The sequence below is a fragment of the Thalassophryne amazonica genome, chromosome 15 (genome assembly GCF_902500255.1).
Source record: "Thalassophryne amazonica chromosome 15, fThaAma1.1, whole genome shotgun sequence".
NCBI lineage: Eukaryota > Metazoa > Chordata > Actinopteri > Batrachoidiformes > Batrachoididae > Thalassophryne > Thalassophryne amazonica.
The window spans coordinates 53,391,641-53,415,418 of NC_047117.1; the positions used below are offsets into that span (position 1 = coordinate 53,391,641).

At 41.3% G+C, this 23,778-nt stretch overlaps 1 protein-coding gene across 1 annotated transcript in view; it reads right to left on the reverse strand.

Moving 5' to 3' along the window:
* The window catches only part of LOC117527125 (zeta-sarcoglycan), a 1,464,030-nt gene that overhangs the window by 219,578 nt on the left and 1,220,674 nt on the right, over window positions 1-23,778 (reverse strand). Inside the window, exons 5-6 of the mRNA XM_034189309.1 lie at window positions 18,288-18,410; window positions 10,094-10,166 (exon numbers count right to left, since the gene is read on the reverse strand). Coding sequence (XP_034045200.1) covers window positions 10,094-10,166; window positions 18,288-18,410 — 196 coding nt within the window. The remainder of the gene's footprint in view (window positions 1-10,093; window positions 10,167-18,287; window positions 18,411-23,778) is intronic.

Sequence of the window (23,778 nt, forward strand, 5' to 3'; positions counted from 1 at the left end):
AGGCACTTCTGATTTAAGGCTCTCTTTTTCAGAGGAGCTACAGCATCCAAAGTTGTCCTCAATGAGGATATAAAACTATTGATGAGATAATCTATCTCACTCACAGAGTTTAGGTAGCTACTCTGCCCTGTGTTGGTATATGGCATTGGAGAACATAAAGAAGGAATCATATCCTTAAACCTAGTTACAGCGCTTTCTGAAAGACTTCTACTGTAATGAAACTTATTCCCCACTGCTGGGTAGTCCATTAGAGTAAATGTAAATGTTTTTAAGAAATGATCAGACAGAAGGGGGTTTTCAGGGAATACTGTTAAGTCTTCAATTTCCATACCATAAGTCAGAACAAGATCTAAGGTATGATTAAAGTGGTGGGTGGACTCATTTACATTTTGAGCAAAGCCAATCGAATCCACTGGATTACAAACAAAAGTGTGAGGTGCATCTAAAATTATATGACATTAGTGTAGGTGTAGGGAACCTTCTTGTGCACCAAACCAAAGCCATAGAGTGCAGGCATGTACTGTGTCTCCCTCGGATTTTAACATGACGGAACCCAGTGATTCCCAAAGATTTTCCAAATTTCCAATTTTCCAATTTTCTAGTTGCTTGTTGTAAAGGCACTAAATAAAATAACACAACTGACCCATTCATTATTTTTTCTAATATTCTGTTAGAATACAAAATATGACTTCAAAATTCCACTTCTTCCAGAAGTTACCTTATTAATAAATGATGACACTTCAGCACTCAGCTTTAACCTGGAGGCTATCATGTACAACTGATGGATTTATTACAGAATTGCATACTCATAAAATATTGTAAGTTTTCTGCTAAGATTTGTACAATACCATTGTTTCTTAATTATAAAACATCAATAACGCTACTTCTAGATTAGAAATTTGGTCTAAAGTTTATACCCCCATCACACATACACCAATTGAGGCCGAACTGCGTCAGAATGACACATCCGGCCACATTCGGGAAATATTGACTTGTGGTCCGCAGACCAACAGACGACAGTCTGTGAGCATCTACATATTTGGTTCCATTTGCTCGGCTGTACCGAGTGTGTTGCACATGTTCAAAACACTCTTGGCACCACTGAGATGGAACGCACATCTGATGGCGGTCTATGTGCAGTTTTTGCATCATCTGATCGCAGTCTACATTTTCTGATGGCATCAAAACAACATCTAAAATGATCTGATCGCGGTTGACTGAGTTCTGAGATTGATCGGTCAAGCCAAGCATGTTCTAGGACGTCCACCTCCACTGGCCCCCGGCCACGGAGGGCAAAGGAAATACTGATATGTAATAACATGTATATGGCACACATTTATCATATACAGTGAATGTGAACAACACACGATCAAACCAAGACTACTGTGTGCCGCTGTGCCTGTCCATGGTCTCATGTGCAGTAATGCGTCATAGCGCACATCAGGCACAGAGCTGAATGGATCTCACCACTGTAATATGCATATTATTACCTGATCACCATTAGGGCTGTTCATGTTATATAGTGAAAAAATGAAAGTTGTGAGAGACTTCGGGCCACAAGTTGTTTTTGTTCCACTTGGGGTTTTATAGGTGCAGACCACATCTGAAGTCAATCAGATAACATTTAGAGGTCTCTCAGAGTGACACATTTTCCTCTGCCTGCGCTGGCAAGACGTCACCCTAATGGGAGAAGACTCTGATACCATTATTTTTCTTTTACAGGTACATGTGATGGCTTGTAATCACAAAAAGCAGTGGTTGATTGGTCAGCCAGATTAGAACATTACTGGAATTGCTGGATTACTACATTGCTGTCAGGCTGAGCAAAGGCGAGGCACAGACAGAGGCCGGACACAAATGCAGGCTCTCAAACTGGATGTATGAGTAAAAACACTGGTCTTTATTACAGGCAGGGGTTTGGTAACAGGAAGGCAGTCCACGGAGCAAAAGTACCAGGGAGGAGCGAGACAGAGGACGTGGTCAAAAATAAGTAGGGTTTAAGCAGGATCCGGTACACAGAGCAGAATCAAAACACGGCTTGAGCAAAAACAGGACAAGACGAAGTGCTGGTAAGTGATGAACATCATCGACAAACGAGCAGTGAGGGAGTGAACAGACGCAGTTTAAATAAGGAAGGTGGTGACAGGAAAACAAGGTGCATGTGAGGACGAAGGATCTGGAAAGGGGGGGGCGTGGCTGACAGATGAGGAACAGGTGCAAGAGGGTGAGGGAGGAATACGCAATGCAGACAAACCAAAGGAACCAAGTGACTAGAAAATTAACGAAGGAAAATTAGACAATAATAAAAGTGAGCAAAACAAAATGGGAAAAAACTAGGAAATAATGTGACTAATCAAAGTGGAAAACCAGGAGATCAATAATAATAAACAAAACTGGAACAGAACTGAATACAGTATAAAAATAAATACAATGACAATACAAAATAGCTCAAACAGAGAATACAATAAATCACAAACAGAACTGAATCAGATGTGAAACACTGAAGAAAAACAATAAGCAAAACCTGAGACGAAAGCATAATGTAAAGAATGTGAAAAGCTAAACCAATACATACATGACTAATAAAATAAAAGATAACCAAGAAAGAAACTAGTGACAGAAAGAAAAGCAATAAATGACTAAACCGAAAATGCAATACATGAGAACAAAGAATACAATAAAGAACAAAGACCAGGAACACAGAATTCCAAGACATATTTAGTGACTTGGAAATGGTCATATATCCATCCCATAAATTGTCTGAAGAAAACTGGTAATAAAACTCATTATCATATACGAGGTCTAATTAGAAAAGAAACTGACCTTTTTATTTTTTTCAAAAACTATATGGATTTGAATCACGTGCGATTACATCAGACAAGCTTGAACCCTCGTGCGCATGCGTGAGTTTTTTCACGCTTGTCGGTTGCGTCCTTCGCCTGTGGGCAGGCTTTGAGTGAGGAGTGGTCCACCCCTCCCGTCTATTTTGTCATTGTTTAGGAATGGCTCAGAGACTGGCGCTTTGCTTGATCAAAATTTTTTCAGAAACTGTAAGGTACATCCGAGTGGACACCATTCGAGAAATTCAGCTGGTTTTCAATGAAAATTTTAAGGACTGATGAGAGATTATGGAGTGTTACTGTCGCTTTAAGGACTGCCCACAGAGCCGGAGGGCGCACCGCTCTCCAAGCCGCCGTCGTCAGCCTGTTTTGAGCTGAAAACTTCCAAATTAAGCCTCTGTTGACCCAGGACGTCGTGAAAGAACAGAGAAGTTTCAGAAGAGCTCGGGATCAGCAGTTTATCCAGTTTATCCACTGTTAAAGGAGATTTTGTAATGAAAGACGTGCGGACGGATTCGCGCATCGGCACCCAGCCGCTCATGGCCCGGCGCCACAGAGAAACACCTCCGTGTTGATAACATTCATAAAATTCAGGCGGCTTTCGATGGTTTTCAGTCGAGTGAGTGTCCGAGAAATTGTTTAACAGTTGGGCATGTTCAAACTTGTCCCGTAAGGCTTCCAACGGAGGTGTTTCTCTGTGGCGCTGAATGAATAGAATAGAATGAATGAATAGAATGAATTAATGAATGAATGAATAGAATGAATTTGTGTTCCTGTGACAAAAATGAGGCGCCTTTCATCATAATATCATGAACCAATAGATTAATGTATATTTTGTGCTGCTGAATCAGGACTTGCTGTGAGACTGGGTTGCATATTTTGTTCTGCTGCGATCAGGTATGTAACTTGTATGCCAAACTTGCTCATTCATTTGAGACAAATCACCAACACAAGTACAAGTGGAGACTGTTGCACAGTCCTAACAAGAAACTGAAGGCTGCTAATGTTGTAGTGAATTTGAAAAAAATAAATATTCTCTTGAAAAAATAGTCTTGTGGGGAGAGGTGATGGTCTAGTGGTTAAAGCATTGGGCTTGAGACCAGAGGATCCCTAAGGGTCAGGTCCTTAATAGATCAGGCAAGCTGGCTCTGTGGTTGGCATGAAGCTGGTGATGGTAGCAGAGAAGAGAAAACTGGACAGACTGCTGGACATTATGGACAATGCCAGTCACCCTCTGCACACCATCATCAGCAACCAGAGTAGCCTCTTCAGCCACAGACTGCTCCTTCTCAAGTGCAGGACCAACAGACTGAAAAACTCCTTTGTCCATCAGGCCAACAGACTGTACAACTCCTCACTCAGGGGGAGGAGGAGTAACAGGAAGACAGAGGTCAGGAATGACAATGAGAGGAACACTACATAGTAACCAGTAAACCAGTATTGATCAGTATGTCTGGTATTTGCAAACTGTTTTTCTTTTTTTTTTTTCCCTTAATCCCCTAGCTGCTCCTGGTGTAGTTGGTGTGGCAGCACCCTCACATCGGGGTGCTTTTTAATTTGTAAAGTGCTTTGAGCATCTGATGCAGATGGAAAAGTGCTATATAAATGTGGTTCATTTACCATTTATATAAATGCAATACATTCAAAGAAATAAAAAAAACAAACAAACAAAAAAAAAAACATAAAATGCCTGTTAAGGTACTGCACTTAGGCCACAAGCTGCACTGCAGTATTTACAGATGTTTTTACAAAATACATAGCCAGGCTGTTCAGTAAACCAATGTTGATTTTTTTAAAAAAGGAAAAAGGGAGCAGTTAAATGTATGTACTTCTTGTTTTGTACTTCTACAGTATTCTTATTAATACAAAAACTGAATATAAGGAAAAAAATGGCTTAGATCAGCAGAGAGATTTGAGAATGTTTTTATTCCATTCTAATGTTATGGAATATGTGTGTTGGAGTAATGCTAAACCTGCTTCTATTGTTGGAGTGTGTGTAGTGTGTTGAAACAATGTGACATATGGGTACCAGCTGAGTGACATCATTGAAAGTGTGCGAAAAGTGTTTTAAGTTCCAAAACTGGCCACTAGGCTGTTTGAAGATGACTGAAGATGAGCAAAAACGATAAATACACTGATACACTTATTTTCCAAAAACTGTAATATTTTACACATTTTAGGACTTCGTAGATTTTTGGTGTGGGAGCATGTTGGGGTGGGGTATCTGTCCAGAATGCTGTAGAGCAGTGGTTTTCAAACCATGACGTGCACCCCCTGAGGGCGCAGAGTTCTTCAGGGAGGGCCGAGGGATCGGTATCATGAACCGGTTCTTTTCGAGAATCATTAAGAAATGATTCAATTCAATCCACCGACATCAATAGCCTTTTTTCTTAACGAGTCCCTTATCAGTTCTTCAGAGTGCCCGTTGTTTTTGAGAGTGGTTTAGCGGGAAAATTATAATTTCTTTACGTTGATTACAGATTACACATTAAAAACACACAAATACTTTTAACATACATTTAAGGTGTGTAAAAGAATAAAAAAGAAACACAAAAAGATATTGAAATTGTGTGTATGTTTGTCGGGGGGGCGCAACTATTCATTTGTTCTCGGGGGGCTCACTCTTCCCACTTTGAAAACCCCTGCTGTAAAGAACTTGGAAATATGAGGATGTGGAAAATGTCCCCATTTTTCCGAGTGTCCTGAAAATAAAAATGTCCTGAATTGTCATGGCAACAAGTGCACACACACACACACACACACACACACACACACACACACACACACACACACACACACACACACACACACACACACTAAAAACAATACTTCACTCCCCCTTACAGTGAAGTAATAACTGTAGTATGTAGGATTCAAATAGGTCCATGCTGTATATCTTGCAAAGTTTCCATGTGCACATTTATGTGTCTTTGCTTGTCCTCTTCTCTCTTTACCTCTCCTTCACTGGTAACACATGAGACAGATCATTGGCTTCAAATGGTCAGCCTGATCATTACATGTCCCATTTGCTTTCACTGTATAAAGTTCCACTTTTCATAATGAGAGGAAAAAGATTGAAGGATATACAAGTAGGGCTTTGCAGACAGAATGAAAACAAGAAAGAGAAAGTGTGTTCGTCTATTCTTATGGGGGAAACTACTGTTAATTCCAAAGCAGCCATGTAGTGAGAAAGTAGAAATAGAGTGCAAATGTGTGATGAAAAATACAAAGAAACAGAATGTACTAATGAAAAGGGGGAGTAAAGTCAGGACAGAAGGACTTGTGTACTTTGTAATTATGTTGAGTAAGTGCATCCAGAAAAAGCATGAATTGGGCTCATATTATATACATATTAATAAAAAAAGACCAGTATGATAATAAGAATGCTTTGGTCTGCTGTTTCTTTCCTTCCCATTTCATGCCTAATGACTAATGACAAATAGGGTGTATATGAAGCATGTAATCACTTTTTTTATCAGTAATATTTGTCTATAGTTAGCATAAGTTCTGCTGTGTCTTATTCATTGGAGTCCTACATAAAAATACTTAGTGTGCACTTACATTGGTTAAGAAACTACTACTCAAGTAAGCGAAGGATAGTTGGAACACAGTTCGGGCATACTATGCTGCCAACATCTTCCCCATCCTTTAACCCCGATGTTTATCTATGATGCACATGCACATAGGTGCATGCCCGGTTATGCCATTAAAGTTTCCATTTTGCAATATCAGACTTTTTTAAACTATTGATATTTTGTATAATACCACCGTGCCATGGATGTCACTATAGTTTTCTTGAATGTACTCTATCTTTGAATTTTTCTGGGAAAATCTTTGATGATGGGGCAGCACAGTGGCTTAGTGGTTAGCACTTTTGCATGAAATCAAGAAGGTCATGGGTTCGATTCCCGCCTGTGGCCTTTCTGTGTAGAGTTTGCATGTTCTCCCCGTGTTTGCGTGGGTTGCCTCCGGGTGCTCCGGCTTCCTCCCACATCCAAAGACATTGCAGGTTAGGTGGAAACTTTAAATTGTCCGTAGGTGTGTGTGCAGGTGTGGATGTGTTTGTCTATATGTGGCCCTGTGACAGACTGGCGTCCTGTCCAGGGTATACCCTGCCTCACCTTTAGCAGAGGCACTTTTACCCAGAATCCTTTGCGATCTGTCTGTGTTTGTTACAAAACCTCAGAATTAGTGCATTATTCAACATTAAAAGATATGTTATATTTTAACTTTGTACAAATGACATAATTTACATTAATGGAGTTATTCTATCAGTATTAATGTTATTTATAAATCAAAACCATAAGTCAGCATGACTTTATTTTTCAAGACCTCTGCCTGACCGGAGTGTTGTGATTGGCAGAAAGCTGGGCTTTATGGCTGCTCTCAGTGTGCCTCTGTGCTGGAAGCTGTGCAGTAAGCAAGTGCTTCCAGCAGGGGCAGAATGTTCAAAGACAAAAGTGTGGTCTCATTGTTTTGCTCTGTTGTCACTTTTAATTCTAGTAGAAGCCACTAGAGTTAAAACTCAAATTCAGTTTGTTAGTAGTTGTAAATGTACTAGAGACAATATTGGAATTTATCAGTTATCTGTAAATCTGTTATCAAAGTAAATTTTTTGGTTATCTGTGCCCACCACTAATATGTGTAGTTGGACTTAGCCTAATTGTGTTCAGACTTCGGTGTATGTATTTGTCACCTCCTGTTCTTAATGTTTGTTTGCAGCAACAAAACAAAAAGTTATGCATCCATGCCAACAGATTTTCAAGTTGGAATTAAACAAAAAGAAAAAAAAAGTAAGCAATTTATTTCTTAGGTCTAATAACAATAGAATAACAAGTAAACATTACAATTTTTACAAAATAAATATTTTATATAGGATATTTGTAGAAATTAAACCACATTCGAATGTGTCATTTTCCATTTTGCAGATTTTTTTATTTATTTATTTTTTGTATTGACTCAGAAGTCATAATTAGCATAAAAAATGGCAGGTAAATCAGATGCCTTGCTTACTAGCTGTTTAGGGCATATCAGGAAATAATTACATAAAAGTTCAAGAAGCAGGCTTGTAACCAGATGGTCATATGTTCTGTTCTGCCAGTTAGGCAGGAAAATGTGAGTGGCAAGATGAATGAAGAGCACTATTCTTATTCTCATTACCATTGCGAAGGTGCCCTCTGGCAAAGTCCTTCATCCCAAAGGTGAATGCTTTTGCTGGAAGTATCCTGGCATCAGAGTGTAGTGTGTGGTCAAAGATAAAACTGTTGTGTTTTTATGAGGGTCTCTGGGCATTTGCCTGAGATAAAATTACTACAGGTATACAGACCACCAGTGCATGCCCACCTGTCAAACACAGCCATCATTCTCCTGCAGTATGGTGATATGTGTAGATTCCCTTGCATTGATCCTGAGGCTTGGGTCCTCAGGTGTGTGGCATTTGTGTGCTGGATAATACTAACTGAAGCCCACAACCCAACTACAGTGTTGGAGCTGATTTCACCTTACAGTATAAGAGGTATATCTCATCTGAGTCTTTCTGAGGAACTAAGTCATGAAGTCATTCCAGTGGCCCCCAAGGTTGCTGATTAAGATAAGATATACTTTATTGATCTCACAGCATTGCAGCAGCAAGAGTCATACAGTAATAAAAAATATTTACATTAAAGAAAGGTGACTAAAGTATACTGCATGATTTGCTGGTGTGTGCATAAATACTGGTCTGAACAGACTATGTGAAAAATAAAATATAGAGAATATAAGTATGTATAGATATGGCAAAATTGTTGCACAAGATAAATTGCACAGTTGTGAATGTAATAAAGCACAAAAGGTGATGGTAGACGTAGTTGATAGTGCAAAATCAGCAGGTGATTATGGTGCTAGAAACATTTATTTATCATTTATTTATCATTTATTCCAACTGACTGCAGCTGGAATAAATGACCTGTGGAGGTGTTCTGTTTGGCACCAAGGGTGCAACAAGCTATTACTGAAGGAGCTGCTTAAGGTTCATGTAAAGGGTGAGAAGGGTTGTCCATCATTGACGTCAGCTTAGCTAACATCGTCCTTACTGACTCCAAAAAGGCACAAAAAGCCTGGATGATACTCTTGATTGCAAGATTGAATTGCAATCAAAAAAATACTGGATGCAGGAGTCAGGACTGTGCCATCACTTGCAATGGCTGTGTTAGTGTGATGGAGGCCAGCAGGAGTTGCTGTGCATGTGGTAGTCAATAGGCCTCACTCCCCCGACACCCAAAGGATACTCTGGCCACTTAGGCCAGAGCCCGGGCTTTTAGCCAACTGGTCAGAGTGTCTGCCTCCCATGCCAGAGATCATGAGTTGGCATCCCAAGAGGAGAGAGTGGGAGGTATCAAACACAGCAACACAGAGCAAGCTGCTACACTGGTGCCATAACCCAGATGGGAGTGAGGTTCAAGGTAGGGGTGAAATGTGATGGAGGCCAGCATAAGTCACTGTGCATGTGGTAGTCAAAAGGCCTCACTAATCCAACAGCTAAAGGATACTCAAGCTAGAGCACAGGGTTTTAACTGACTGGTTAGAGCATCTGCCTTCCATGCCGGAGATCATGAGTTTGCATCCTGAGGGGAGCAAGTGGGAGGTGTCAAACACAATGCAGAGCAAGCGGCTACATTCGAACAAGGTGTGTGTTTGAAAGAACACCGTGTTTCGATTGCTCTGTTGGAAGGCCAAGAGTCACTAGACTAAAAATAGTGTGTGAGGTGCTCACAGATTCCTCTAACAGAGGCCCTTGTCTACCCTCAATACCATCATATCCCACTTTCTCAGCTCACATAGAGCACAGAATTGATACTCTGCTGTGGAAGTTACTCTGTATGATGTTTAGTGTGCTGTCTGATATGTGACACCTGCTTGCACAAACATTATTGACACTTTTGCAATCTCTGGCAGGTTTCTGGGTCTTGCCACAAACGAACTCCCACATTCTATTGGGGTCATTTGTTGTGTCTGCATTTTGAAGTCCTCACAGGTTGTATCCAAAATCCTACACAACAGTCTTGAAATTAAGTTTTAGAAACAGCAGTTGACAGTATGCAAGATTTCAGCTGAATCCCAAGGGAAATTACAAATACGTGGTCAGAGTTTGCAAACTTGGTTCTTCTGCAGACCCTACAGTTCTGCAGGAATGTCCAGCATCTTCCCATGAGAACATGATCAAGCGCCTTCACAGTACACACATGCATACTTAGAAAATAAGGATTAACACCTACTTTAGATCCTGGAAGGGTTCTGCCCGCACATGTGATGTCTCAACAGAATGGCTAAACACCACACCTTCATTACCTACAGAGGGGGGAAAAATGGATGACTGGTTGAAAAGAAAACATACAGTGGTGCAAAAACGAAAACCTATCTAAAATTAGCAGTAAACAATCATGCTTTATGCACATTCTCACTAAACATTTAGGATGTATTTTCAAAGGATTTGATTTTATACAACCCCTGGCAATAATTATGGAATCACCGGCCTCAGAGGATGTTCATTCAGTTGTTTAATTTTGTAGAAAAAAAGCAGATCACAGACATGACACAAAACTAAAGTCATTTCAAATGGCAACTTTCTGGCTTTAAGAAACACTATAAGAAATCAGGAAAAAAAATTGTGGCAGTCAGTAACGGTTACTTTTTTAGACCAAGCAGAGGGAAAAAAATATGGACTCGCTCAATTCTGAGGAATATATTAGGGAATCACCCTGTAAATTTTCATCCCCAAAACTAACACCTGCATCAAATCAGATCTGCTCATTAGTCTGCATCTAAAAAGGAGTGATCACACCTTGGAGAGCTGTTGCACCAAGTGGACTGACATGAATCATGTCTCCAACACGAGAGATGTCAATTGAAACAAAGGAGAGGATTATCAAACTCTTAAAAGAGGGTAAATCATCATGCAATGTTGCAAAAGATGTTGGTTGTTCACAGTCAGCTGTGTCTAAACTCTGGACCAAATACAAACAACATGGGAAGGTTGTTAAAGGCAAACATACTGGTAGACCAAGGAAGACATCAAAGCGTCAAGACAGAAAACTTAAAGCAATATGTCTCAAAAATCGAAAATGCACAACAAAACAAATGAGGAACGAGGAAACTGGAGTCAATGTCTGTAACCGAACTATAAGAAACCGCCTAAAGGAAATGGGATTTACATACAGAAAAGCTAAATAAAAGCCATCATTAACACCTAAACAGAAAAAAAACAAGCTTACAATGGGCTAAGGAAAAGCAATCGTGGACTGTGGATGACTGGATGAAAGTCATATTCGGTGATGAATCTCGAATCTGCATTGGGCAAGGTGATGATGCTGGACCTTTTGTTTGTTGCCGTTCCAGTGAGATTTATAAAGATGACTGCCTGAAGAGAACATGTAAATTTCCACAGTCATTGACGATATAGGGCTGCATGTCAGGTAAAGGCACTGGGGAGATGGCTGTCATTACATCATCAATAAATGCACAAGTTTACGTTGATATTTTGGACACTTTTCTTATCCCATCAATTGAAAGGATGTTTGGGGATGATGAAATCATTTTTCAAGATGATAATGCATCTTGCCATAGAGCAAAAACTGTGAAAACATTCCTTGCAAAAAGACACATAGGGTCAATGTCATGGCCTGCAAATAGTCCGGATCTTAATCCAATTGAAAATCTTTGGTGGAAGTTGAAGAAAATGGTCCATGACAAGGCTCCAACCTGCAAAGCTGATCTGGCAACAGCAATCAGAGAAAGTTGGAGCCAGATTGATGAAGAGTACTGTTTGTCACTCATTAAGTCCATGCCTCAGAGACTGCAAGCTGTTATAAAAGCCAGAGGTGGTGCAACAAAATACTAGTGATGTGTTGGAGCATTCTTTTGTTTTTCATGATTCCATAATTTTTTCCTCAGAATTGAGTGATTCCATATTTTTTCATGACGGGAGCACGAATAAAAATGTGAGACTGGGCTGCCACATTACATGGAGAATGGGCAGTGGTGGCCTTGAAGGAATCCTTCTGCACTGCAAACAAGTGCACTGACTGCTTGGCCTCTGGGGGGGGGGGGGGGGGGGGGGTTCAAAGGGAAAGTCCAGCTCTACATTTCCAGCAAAGTTTAGTCAGCTCATCTATGCATCAAGGCCAACATTCACATCAAATTTCAAAATGTAATAGAAATTAAACTTGTGCACCAAAATCTGAACTACCTAATTGACCATGGATAAATGGATGGTGATAAAAATTCTGAGCAGAGGAGGTAGATCATTGAGATACAAGTTGGACGACCAATTTGTTCACCTGAGTTTGATTCCCAGTCACACTACTTGTCTGTGTACTTGGACAAACAACTTCATCTGCATTGTTCTAGTCTACTCATTTTCAGACTGTTAATGGCCTTGGCTGGGGAAGTAACTTGGGATGGACTCGTATCCTGGCCGGGGTAACATGTACACTCAGGGCCTCATACTGCTTCTATAAAATGTGGATGGAGGGAGCCATGTGTCTAAACACATTTCACATAGTGTTCAGATTTTTACCTCTTGAAATCAAGAGTAGGTGTCAAGTCAGCCAAACCATGATGACGTTCTTCTTGTTTTTTGCAAACTGAATTATATTTTCAACCTTCCTTTTACAGTCCATCCAATGCTACTCCACTCCTCTTGATACTACATACAGTACAGGAGATGCAACCCAGCAATAATTCAGTGAATGACTGCATATGAGTGCATTCATGTATTCTCATTTACATTCTTTCCACTGCACCTCCTCTCACCATCATCAAACTGCAAATAACAGCAGTATCCACCTTCATCTGCTTCAAATCATTGTGACACAGCCGTAGTTACCTGGGCTGGTCATGAATGTGCAGAGAATGTCTGTTTTTATTTATGTGGTTCATTGCAAAATGCATTTAAGTGAAAATGTGCATGTGCACACAACTCCCAGCACTACATTACTGAGAAATACAGATGACCCATATGAAAATTGCATGCGTCCGCATGTGCATTTGCCTGTTATATTCCTCCTCTGAGGTGTTTTGATTGATTTCCACCATACTTGCTGTGTGCATGTAGGTTGACCTCAGAACTGCCCTTCAGACTTATGTCCTTTTTTGTCCCTTTTTTAACAGTGATGAGAGAGTTTGAGGGGAGAACAAGGAACTCACTGCCTGCAGCCAGACAGTTTTTTTCGTTCTTTTAATTGTTCACATGTGCGCGCGTGAACGAACCATCCGTGAGCAAATGTGGAGATATCTGGAGTTATACTTGATACTTGTCTCTGGCAATCAGTCTGTGAGCAGGACGTTTATGGACTTTATACAAACATATTTGTGAGAGAAAAGGGAGGAGCTGCTGCAGCTGCAATCCACATTTTTTTTCTGTGCTGTTTTTTGAGCGTGTAGTTTTATTGCATTGTGTACACGGTATAAAAACAATCCTGTGTGATTTATACTGCGGGAACAATTGAACAAAGCAGGAATCATAAATTGGCATCGGGTAACGTTGTCTTGTGAGGGTGTTGCTTCCAGTCACGCCGAGTACCGTCCTGTTGCTCTGACTTGCGCTGAAACCACTTAATTCTGCGTCGAGCAGAGGACGCAAACAAAAATGAAACATGTTTAATTTTTGGCGTCCGATTTGCTTCATCCTTTGCACCCCTCACGCTGTTGTGGCTGAGTTGCTTCCACATGGCGTCGTCATGAGGACACATGATGCAACTGGGAGCAACAGTTTCTCCTTTGACCGCAAGATGCGCGTGTGTGTGTGTGTGTGTGCGCCAACGAACCATCCGTGTGTAAATGTGGAGATGTCTGGAGTTATACTTGATGTGGACATGTCCTGTCTCTGGAAGTCAGTCTGTGAGCAGGACATGTTCATTTTTTGTCCTTTATTTAACACAATGATGAGAGAGTTTGAGGGGAGAGCGAGGAACTGCAGCAGCAGCCAGCCAGTTTTTTTTCTTTTAATTGTTCACATCAACGAACCTTCCGTGAGTGGACTGGAGATGTCCGGACTTTACTGGATGTGAACATGTCCTGTAGCTGGCAATCAGTTTGTGAGCAGGACCTTTATGGACTTTATTTAAACACAGTTGTGAGAGAATTTAAGAGTGAGGAGTTCCAGCCGCAGTCAGGCTGCAATCAGCATTTTTTATTTCTGTGCTCTTTCTGAGCGTGTCCTTTCACTGCATTGTGTACACGGTCTAAAAAGGGGCTTAACCTGTCCCACTCTTTCAACAACCTTTGTCTTGCCAATCAACTGAACGAGTTCTCCTGGAGATTTGAAAGACAATTGCACAGTCCTAATACCAGGCGTATTTGTAGAGCTGCTCATTGTGGCGTATCGTCTATGCTGATTTGAGCAGTTCTAAGTCGAGTTTTTGCTCCCTACACAGGAGTATGTTGAGGCCTACGCACGTAGGACGGAAGAAATTAAACATGTTTAATTTTCTCCGGCGTAAAGCGCTGGACACAGTTTTAAGCAGGTCTGCGCAGCACAGTATTACTGCATGCAAGTCTGTGCAACACTGCGCTTCTGTACACAACCAAAAACTGAGTGCATGAATCCAGAGTGAATCAGCTGAAAACATGATCACACAGCCCACAGCACCTGTGTGTGATCAGGACAGGGAATCGAACATCAACTCAGAAATCCAGAAACACAACAGAAACAGCAGGTTGGTCGCTCATTCTCTTCGCTCATTCTCTCTCTCTCTCTCTCTCTCTCTCTCTCTCTCTGTGTCTGATCAAACCTGTGACTTTAAAATAAAAGCGTACTAGCTGCATGTCGGCGCGCTCATCAAACTCCCTGATTGATCAGGTCTGATCAAACCTGAAAAGAGCTGTGACTCTTTAAAAATAAACGTGCACTTGCTGCATGTCGGTGCGCTCATCAAACGCCCTGATCGATCAGGTCTGATCAAACCTGAAAAGAGCTGTGACTCTTTAAAATAAACGCGCACTCGCTGCATGTCGGTGCGCTCATCAAACACCCTGATTGATCAGGCCTGATCAAATCTGAAAAGAGCTGTGACTCTAAAATAAACGCACACTCGCTGCATGTCGCCGCGCTCATCAAACACCCTGATCGATCAGGTCTGATCAAATCAGCGGACCTGATTGGAGCAACCGGAGGTTTAAAAGTTTAATGAGTCACAGCGTTTCGTTCAGGGCAGCCTTTACCACAGCCAGACTCAGCAGCATCTGTACACAATGAAAATGATCCACCAAGACAAATTAATAATAATAATAATAATAATAATAATAATAATAATAATAATAATAGCAGGGGTGGTGGCCAAGTGGTTAATGTGCTTGGTTTCAGTTCAGAAGGCTCCGGGTTCAAATCCCACCCCTGCCACATTTCTCCATGTAATGTGGAGTTGCGTCAGGAAGGGCATCCGGTGTAAAACCTGTGCCAATTCAACATGCAGATCCACCTTGGATTTGCTGTGGCGACCCCGAGTGCAAACAAGGGAGCAGCTGAAGGGACTTACTACTACTACTACTAATAATAATAATAATGTTAAATGACATTGTTTTTGAGCCGCACCACACCTGCAGTAGAGAACAGAGCACACTTCCACAGAGGCAGAAAATAGCACTGAACTGGTTTAATAGCGGCATGGTATACGCGACTGTGTGCACACATTAAAAAGTGAACACTCGCAGCTGCAAGTATGAAACGAACATTGAAAAAGGCTGAGTACGCGCGCAGTTAGGGCACATTTAATGAAACATAACGCTGCAATACGCAACTCTATGAATACGCCAATGTGAAAGGCACTTCAGCACATCCTCCCCATACCAATTGAGGTCTGCCCCCCACACAACTGCTCACATCACCTCCTCCCTCACTCTCAATTCATGAGAGAGATGTCAACAGGCTTGTCAACAGACAGGATCCACACAAAGCAGCCGGACCTGACTGTCTCCACATCCATACTAAAGAAGTGTGCAGACCAACTGTCTCTTGTGTTCACCGACATCTTCAGCACCTTACTGGAGACATGCCAGGGGCTCGTATGCTTCAAGACCTCCACCAGCAATCCCATCCCCAAAAAACAAAGCACTACAGGACTTAATGATTACAGACCTGTCGCCTTGACTGCTGTGGTGATGAAGACCTTCGACTGCCTTGTCCTCACACACCTCAAGGTCATCTCTGACCCACTCATGGATCCCCTGCAGTTTGCCTACAGAGCCAACAGTTGTACAGATGATGCTGTCAACACAGCCCTCCACTTCATCCTCCAGCATCTGGACTCCCCAGGAACATATGCTAGGATTCTCTTTGTGGACTTCAGCTCTGCTTTCAATATAATCATCCTGGCTCTGCTGCAGGACAAGCTCTCTCATCTTGGTGTGCCTGACACCACCTGTAGGTGGATCACTGACTTCCTGTCTAACAGGAGGCGGGATGTGAAGCTGGGAGGGCACTTCTCTGTCATACAGTTCATCAGCACCGGATCCCCCCAAGGGTGTGTTCCTTCTCCTTTACTCTTCCCTGTACACCAACAGTTGCACCTCCAGTCAACAGTCTGTGAAGCTCCTGAGGTTTGTGGATGATACTACCCTCATTGGACTCATCTCTGAATAGGGATGAGTCTGCCTACAGATGGGAGATGGATCACCTGGTTTCCTGGTGCAGACAGAACAACTTGGAGCTTAATGCCCTCAAGACAGCGGAGATGGTTGTTGACTTCAGAAAGAACCCAGGCCTGGCTGCTCCCCATCGCCCTGTGTGATGCCCAGTTGCAATTGTGGTGTCCTTCTGCTACCAATAACACCTTTAGAAATATATTTACTGAGAAAACTGGTGATGTGTTCAGCACTTATTTTACCCGCTGTATGTTCCAAACCCGTGCACTCTGCCATGCTGGGGACCGCCACCAATATTGTTCTAACATTGTGTACATTATAACTATGGATTAAAATCTTTAACTTCTTTGTCTCCTGATCTTTGTGGCTTATCTGTGAGGTCTGTTCTCTATGCCTTTCATGAGAATGGATCACATCAGCCGTGATCATACCACAGTCTCTGGAATGTGTGTTTATGATTCTTTTTGTTTTGTGCACCACAAAACTGTAAAATAGTTCACATAAAACACTTTTTTATACCAGTTTTCTTTAAATTTATTGCAGCGTTCACTTGAAAATGACTTTAATCCACTGAGGTCCAGGGGTATTTTCTAGGTTCAGAAATTCCCTGCTCCCATACTTTCAGTAATTCCCATTTTAAGGTGCTTTTTTACAGAATGTCCATCTGTTGAATATATATATATATATATATATATATATATATATATATATATATATATATATATATATATATATATATATATATATATATATATATATATACATACACAATACTATATGTAGATATGTAGGAATATTTTGGCTTGAAATCTGGAAAATGGAATGCATTTTCAGACAATTCTTCAAATCTTGAATACACCTTTATTTGAGTAGAAAAAACGGTTTTGGTGCCCTGTCTGGAAGACTAAATAAAAAGTGGGTTAAGCAGTGGGTTTGATCCTCGATTCAAACCCCCGTCTGGCTGGAACATCACTAAGGACCCTTGGGCAAGGCCAATAATCCCCAAGTTCCTCCTAGTGTGTAGTGAGCGCCTTGCATGGCAGCACCCTGACATTGTTGTGTGAATGTGAGGTATTATTGTAAAGTGCTTTGAGCTTCTCATATAGACGGAAAAGCTCTATATAAAATGCAATCCAAAAACTGTTTTCAAGCTGACAGGACCATTTTTTTTTTTTTGCATTTATGAGTGTTTAGTGGCAATATGACTGTGTGCTCTGATCAAGTCTGTTGAAGCGGAAGTCTGAGACAGAGAGAGAGACAGCAAAAGAGAGAGACAGAGAGAGAGAGAGCCATGTGGCCTTCTCCTGCCTCTGGAATTGGCTGTGAGACAACGATCATGTACAACAGGGGTTGAAACTAGATGTGACACTCTGTAGTTTCAGGAAGTGGTCAAATGAAGCCTCTGTGACAGTCCACCACTGATTTATTAATAGAAACATGATGAAAAACAGAGTTGGTAGCAAGGGTGCATACATCGACCTTAAAGGATTAAAGGACATCAGCGGTGGTAGCCAAGTAGCTAGTGTGCTTGGTTTCAATGGGTTCCCATTTCAAACTCCACCTCTGAGCACAAAGTACATTTTAGGGTGACTCCTGATCATGGCTGTCGTTAGTAAGTAGTTTCAGCTGCTCCCATGTTTTCACTTGGAACCTCCACAGCAAATCCAAGGTGGCCCTGTATGTTGATTCGGCACAGGTTTCATGCCAGATGCCCTTCCCTTCCACAGAACAAGGGGTGCAGTGTAACAGAGCTCTAACTCAATATTTGTTCTAGATGGTGCATGCATGTACGGTTTTTTCATTATGTATAGTGTGTTGTAAAATGTGTACCTGTGACTCTGAGTTTCTCTGTGCCAATGCTGATCTCCTGCTCGTCTGCAGAAAAAAGCACTCTGTCTCCATCAGCACTCCTCACCTCAAACCTCTGACACTGCGCCTCCACCATTTCTGAACCTGAGACACAAGGACAAAGACATGGTGTTTAAAAAATTTACAGCTGAACATTCAGAGCACAAAAAAATTTACAGTGTAGTGATTTAAAAAAAAAAAAAAATCAAACCTCCTTCCAAAACCATTAGAGTATGAAGGTTTCATTTCCATTGAACACAAAAAGATTTGAACTCTGATCCCCAGCAGTTTTGTCTCAGTGTTTGAGCACAGATCTGGTGGTAAGGAGACTGGAAGAAGTTTGGTGGACCATGACCACCATGCACGTCAGAGAGAGGTTTGACTCAATGCTCCTGAGAAATGTTCATGTCAATGTTAAAATAACTGATTTATAACAGTCTGACTTATGTTCTACAAGGGGGCGCCTGAAAAAAGGAACTGCTAACCCTCCAGGACTGAATAGGCAACATGTATATAGACTCCATTGTTTCCCCTATAACTGTACAGGTCTGACAGGCCAAAGAGAACCCCTGCCAGGCATGTACCATTATACGAGCGAAGCATCGCGCAGTGGTGCAAAGCTCACACATGGTACAGGAAGCCCAAAACAGGAAGTGACAAATTTTGAGTCCACAGTGAAACAGGAAATGTCAAATGTCAAACACTTCCTGGATCGATACTTCCTGGACTGACAGATGAGATCTCATGGAATCTCGTGGGAACTCAGTGGCAAGTTCACACTGAAACACACAGTGAAACATGAAATGTCAAATGTTGAGCACTTCTTGGCATGGATGGAACTGGGTGTCACTGGACCTGAACCAATAATTTGCATCTTTTTTTTTTTTTTTTACCAAAATTGGAGCAATTTTAACTTTTGACCCCTTTACAAAATGAAACTGACCTTTGTCACCATTCTTGCTGCTTTTACATCATAACTCCATAAAATTCGGTCATAGATTGTCCAAATGATACCTTTTTGGTATCTTTAGATCAGCCAAATAATGTGGTAGAGTTTTCAATATGATTGGAGCATATTTTATTATATTTAATGCTATTTTGACCCCTGTGTAATTCTTCAATTGACCCCTACCTGGCTGACTATTGAAAATTCAAGTGGCCAATCAGTTTTTCCAAAAGAGTCTATGGAGTATTTGTGCTGAATTTGATGCTTGTATCACCATTTGGAGGATTCCACTCTAAATATTCTCTTATCTGCTGCACTATATATGAGATGTAAGATGCTGCTCCTCAGGGTTTCTCAGTTGCCCTCAAAAGTATTGGAACACTTGGTATTTCACACAATTTAATTTGTTCATGCCATTTCAAATACATTTTTTTTTCTAAAATTAAACTCAAACTGAAAGCAAATTTATACAGCTTGATATAAATTAATTAAAAATATAAAATCCAGCTTCCTGATGAAGTGGTGTAGAGGAGGATTTTCTTAAAAAGAAGACCTGAAAGTTCAGCTACAATTTGACAGAAAGTACATCTGAGATGCAAGCCTAGATTTGATGTTTTGGTGAAAGAAACTTTTGTATTTCTTCATAACTGATGTAAATAAAGTTCAATACATATTCAGTGACTTGGAAATGTTCATGTTTCCATCCTCTGACATGTCTGAAGAAAACTGGCAATACAATTTATTATTATTTACAGGTATTATCAAGTTTTAGAGATTTGCTTTCAGTTTGAGTTTGAGGAAGATCATTTTAGAAATTTATTTATATTTTTTTATTTCTTGTATTTGAAATGGCATAAACAAATTAATATATGTGAATTACCAAGTGTTCGGGTACTTTTGGAGGGCACTATGATCCTAACCTTATGATGAGTGCAAAATGAGTGTGGTATTATTACTGTTTTGTTTAGGGCTCCTTCACACATAGTGCAAATTTGGTTGATTTGTGCAGAAAGTGCGCATGGAGCAGGAACCGTGCGCAAAACATGTAATTTTGTAGCTGTTTCTAGCGCCTCGTACACCTGTTGCTACAACTATTTGCGCACACCAGCGGCTGAAAGACAGAGTGTGCACTAAGCGAACCCATCGAACCCTCTCATGGCAAGTGTCGGCCAAATTCCAGCTGACACACATGAACATCTCACATCGCTCGTATGACACTTAGAAAATGTGTGGCCATTCGTACTATTAACACGACATCAGTCTGCAGACTGTCAAGGTGGATGTGAAATTTGTCTAACTGCCCCACGACTGTGAAGTTGCACATGTGGCGTGCCAGAGTGTCGGCTCCCCCCACAACACGTGTCTGTGTGTTTTGCGTGCTCCTTCCGCAACACATCTGTGCATGTGGTTCGCTAACCACACCCCCTCCCCACGCAGGCGAGGCATCTCTCATCTGATCACAGAGTGACATCTTGGTCTGTGCACTGACAAGACAGGGGGTGTGGCTGGCTGCCCACAGCTCTTGGGACATCTCCAGTCCTGGACATCACAGCTGCAGCACACGCCCTGTGTTTTGACGATCATGCGTGTGTGTGTGTGCTTGTGTGGAAATGCATAAAAACATATATCGCTTTAAGAAACAGGCCGTCAGTCCGTTTGGACACTCAGCAGGTGATCTGAATGTCACGTCTGACAGGACACACGTGCCAGGCCGTGACGGCTGTGAGCGTCGAGCCGCACGACCAGGACAAGCCAACAGTATGACAAATATGCCACTTTCAGTCACATATCAGCAGAAATATGCCATACTATACAATGTCTGGTCAGTTATCACAGTGCTTTTTCTTTTTTTTTGATAATACGTTTATCTGCTTGTTGATTTTACTCATTTCACACTCTTGTTACAAGACAGTGATTGTAGTGCAGTGGTAAAGTTTCCATCTGCTAATCAGAGGTTTGAGTCCCGTGGTGTTTTTTTTTGTTTTGTTTAACCAGGGTTATTTAACGGCCCCTTCATGACTGTATGTCTGTGATCATGGGTCATCTACAGAGGAACAGGCGGATCATATTTGTATTGCCTGCTTGATAAATGAGGTGTTTTTATATGGTGTGTAGTTTATTTCATTTTAAATATGTCCATCTCCTTCCTCATGTCATGCAGGTTCCCGCAATTGTCACAGGACTGTGATTGTAGGTCAGTGGTAAACTTTCTGACTGGCAATCAGAGCTTTTGGAAGGTGTGGATTTGAGTCCCGTGAGTGGCATGTAATTTTTATTTTATTTTTTATTTTCAGCAGCTACGCGATGTGTACCCACTTTAACAAGACTTTAATACCAATCTTTAATGTTTGCTTTAAATTTTGTGTAAGAAAAGTGTTTAAAATTTGATTTCTGATGTTTTTAATCCAAGTTTGAACTTTCAAGCAGCAAGTTTAAAAATTTTAAAGTTCAAAAGGTTAGACAGCTTATTTCTGAAACAATAAAAAAATTATGTAATTGTTTTGAATGAGGGCAGCACAGTGGATTAGTGTTTAGCACTGCTAGTCTCACAGAAAGAAGGTCATGGGATCGATTCCCACCTGTGGCCTTTCTGTGTGCAGTTTGGAATCCACCACAGCATAAATATATTCCATGTCAGGCTCCGTACTGTGGTGCACGGCCTCTCCGTGTACTCCATGTGCTCATCACATCACCACGCGCCAATGATCCGACTGGACAGCGCACCGCATAGCTTCTCTATGTACTCCATATGCTCATCACACTGCTGTGACCATACTGTGTACGTGAGCACAGTGCTGACAGTCCATCGTGTGTGGGACACACATGTCCATCCTGCCGGTGCAATGTCCTGCTCAGAGGTCAGTGTGAACGAGGGCGTGAGTGGATGACCGAATCAGTGACTCAGTGGGTAAGTGACAATTTTATTTATGATTCTGGTACAGTCTGACAGCAGTCTGTGTCTCCATACTGTTGTCGAACAACGTCTGGGCTCCGATCATGTGGGTGTGCACGACTCAGTCCGGACTGGATCTGTCCATATTCCATGTGGTTGTCCGGAAGTTGTATACGGCTGTCTGTCTGTTCCTCATGACTGTGCCTCGAGGTTTGGGTTTTTCCCCGTTCCAGCTGATTCTGCTTGATTTCTGCTCATTCTTGCTATGTGTGACGGGGGTCTAAATCAAATCAAATCAATTTTATTTATATAGAGCCAAATCACAACAAACAGTCACCCCAAGGTGCTTTATATTGTAAGGAAAAAGCCATACAATAATTACAGAAAAACCGCAACGGTCAAAACGACCCCCTATGAGCAAGCACTTGGCGACAGTGGAAAGGAAAACTCCCTTTTAACAGGAAGAAACCTCCAGCAGAACCAGGCTCAGGGAGGGGCAGTCTTCTGCTGGGACTGGTTGGGGCTCAGGGGAGAGAGACAGGAAAAAGACATGCAGTGGAAGAGAGCAGAGATCAATCACTAATGATTAAATGCAGAGTGATGCATACAGAGCAAAAAGAGGTGAATAAAAAGAAACAGTGCATCATGGGAACTCCCCAGCAGTCTAAGTCTAGAGAAGCATAACTAAGGGATGGTTCAGGGTCACCTGATCCAACCCTAACTATAAGCTTTAGCAAAAAGGAAAGTTTTAAGCTTAATCTTAAAAGAAAAGAGGGTGTCTGTCTCCCTAATCCGAATTGGGAGCTGGTTCCACAGGAGAGGAGCCTGAAAGCTGAAGGCTCTGCCTCCCATTCTACTCTTACAAACTGTAGGAACTACAAGTAAGCCTGCAGTCTGAGAGCGTAGCGCTCTATTGGGGTGATATGGTACTATGAGATCCCTAAGATAAGATGGGACCTGATTATTCAAAACCTTAAAAGTAAGAAGAAGAATTTTAAATTCTATTCTGGAATTAACAGGGAGCCAATGAAGGGAAGCCAATATGGGTGAAATATGCTCTCCTAGTCCCTGTCAGTATTCTAGCTGCAGCATTTTGAATTAACTGAAGGCTTTTCAGGGAACTTTTAGGACAACCTGATAATAATGAATTACAAGAGTCCAGCCTAGAAGAAATAAATGCATGAATTAGCTTTTCAGCATCACTCTGAGACAAGACCTTTCTAATTTTACAGATATTGCGCAAATGCAAAAAAGCAGTCTTACATATTTGCTTAATATGCACATTGAAGGACATATCCTGATCAAAAATGACTCCAAGATTTCTCACAGTATTACTGGAGGTCAGGGTAATGCCATCCAGAGTAAGGATCTGGTTAGACACCATGTTTCTAAGATTTGTGGGGCCAAGTACAATAACTTCAGTTTTATCTGAATTTAAAAGCAGGAAATTAGAGGTCACCCATGTCTATGTCTAAAAGACATTCCTGCAGTTTAACTTGTTCTAATTGTTGTTGTTAACTTGTTGTTCTAATAATACTGCCTAAAGGAAGCATGTACAAAGTGAATAAAATCAGTCCTAGCACAGAACCTTGTGGAACTCCATAATATGGCATATGGCATTGGAGAACATAACA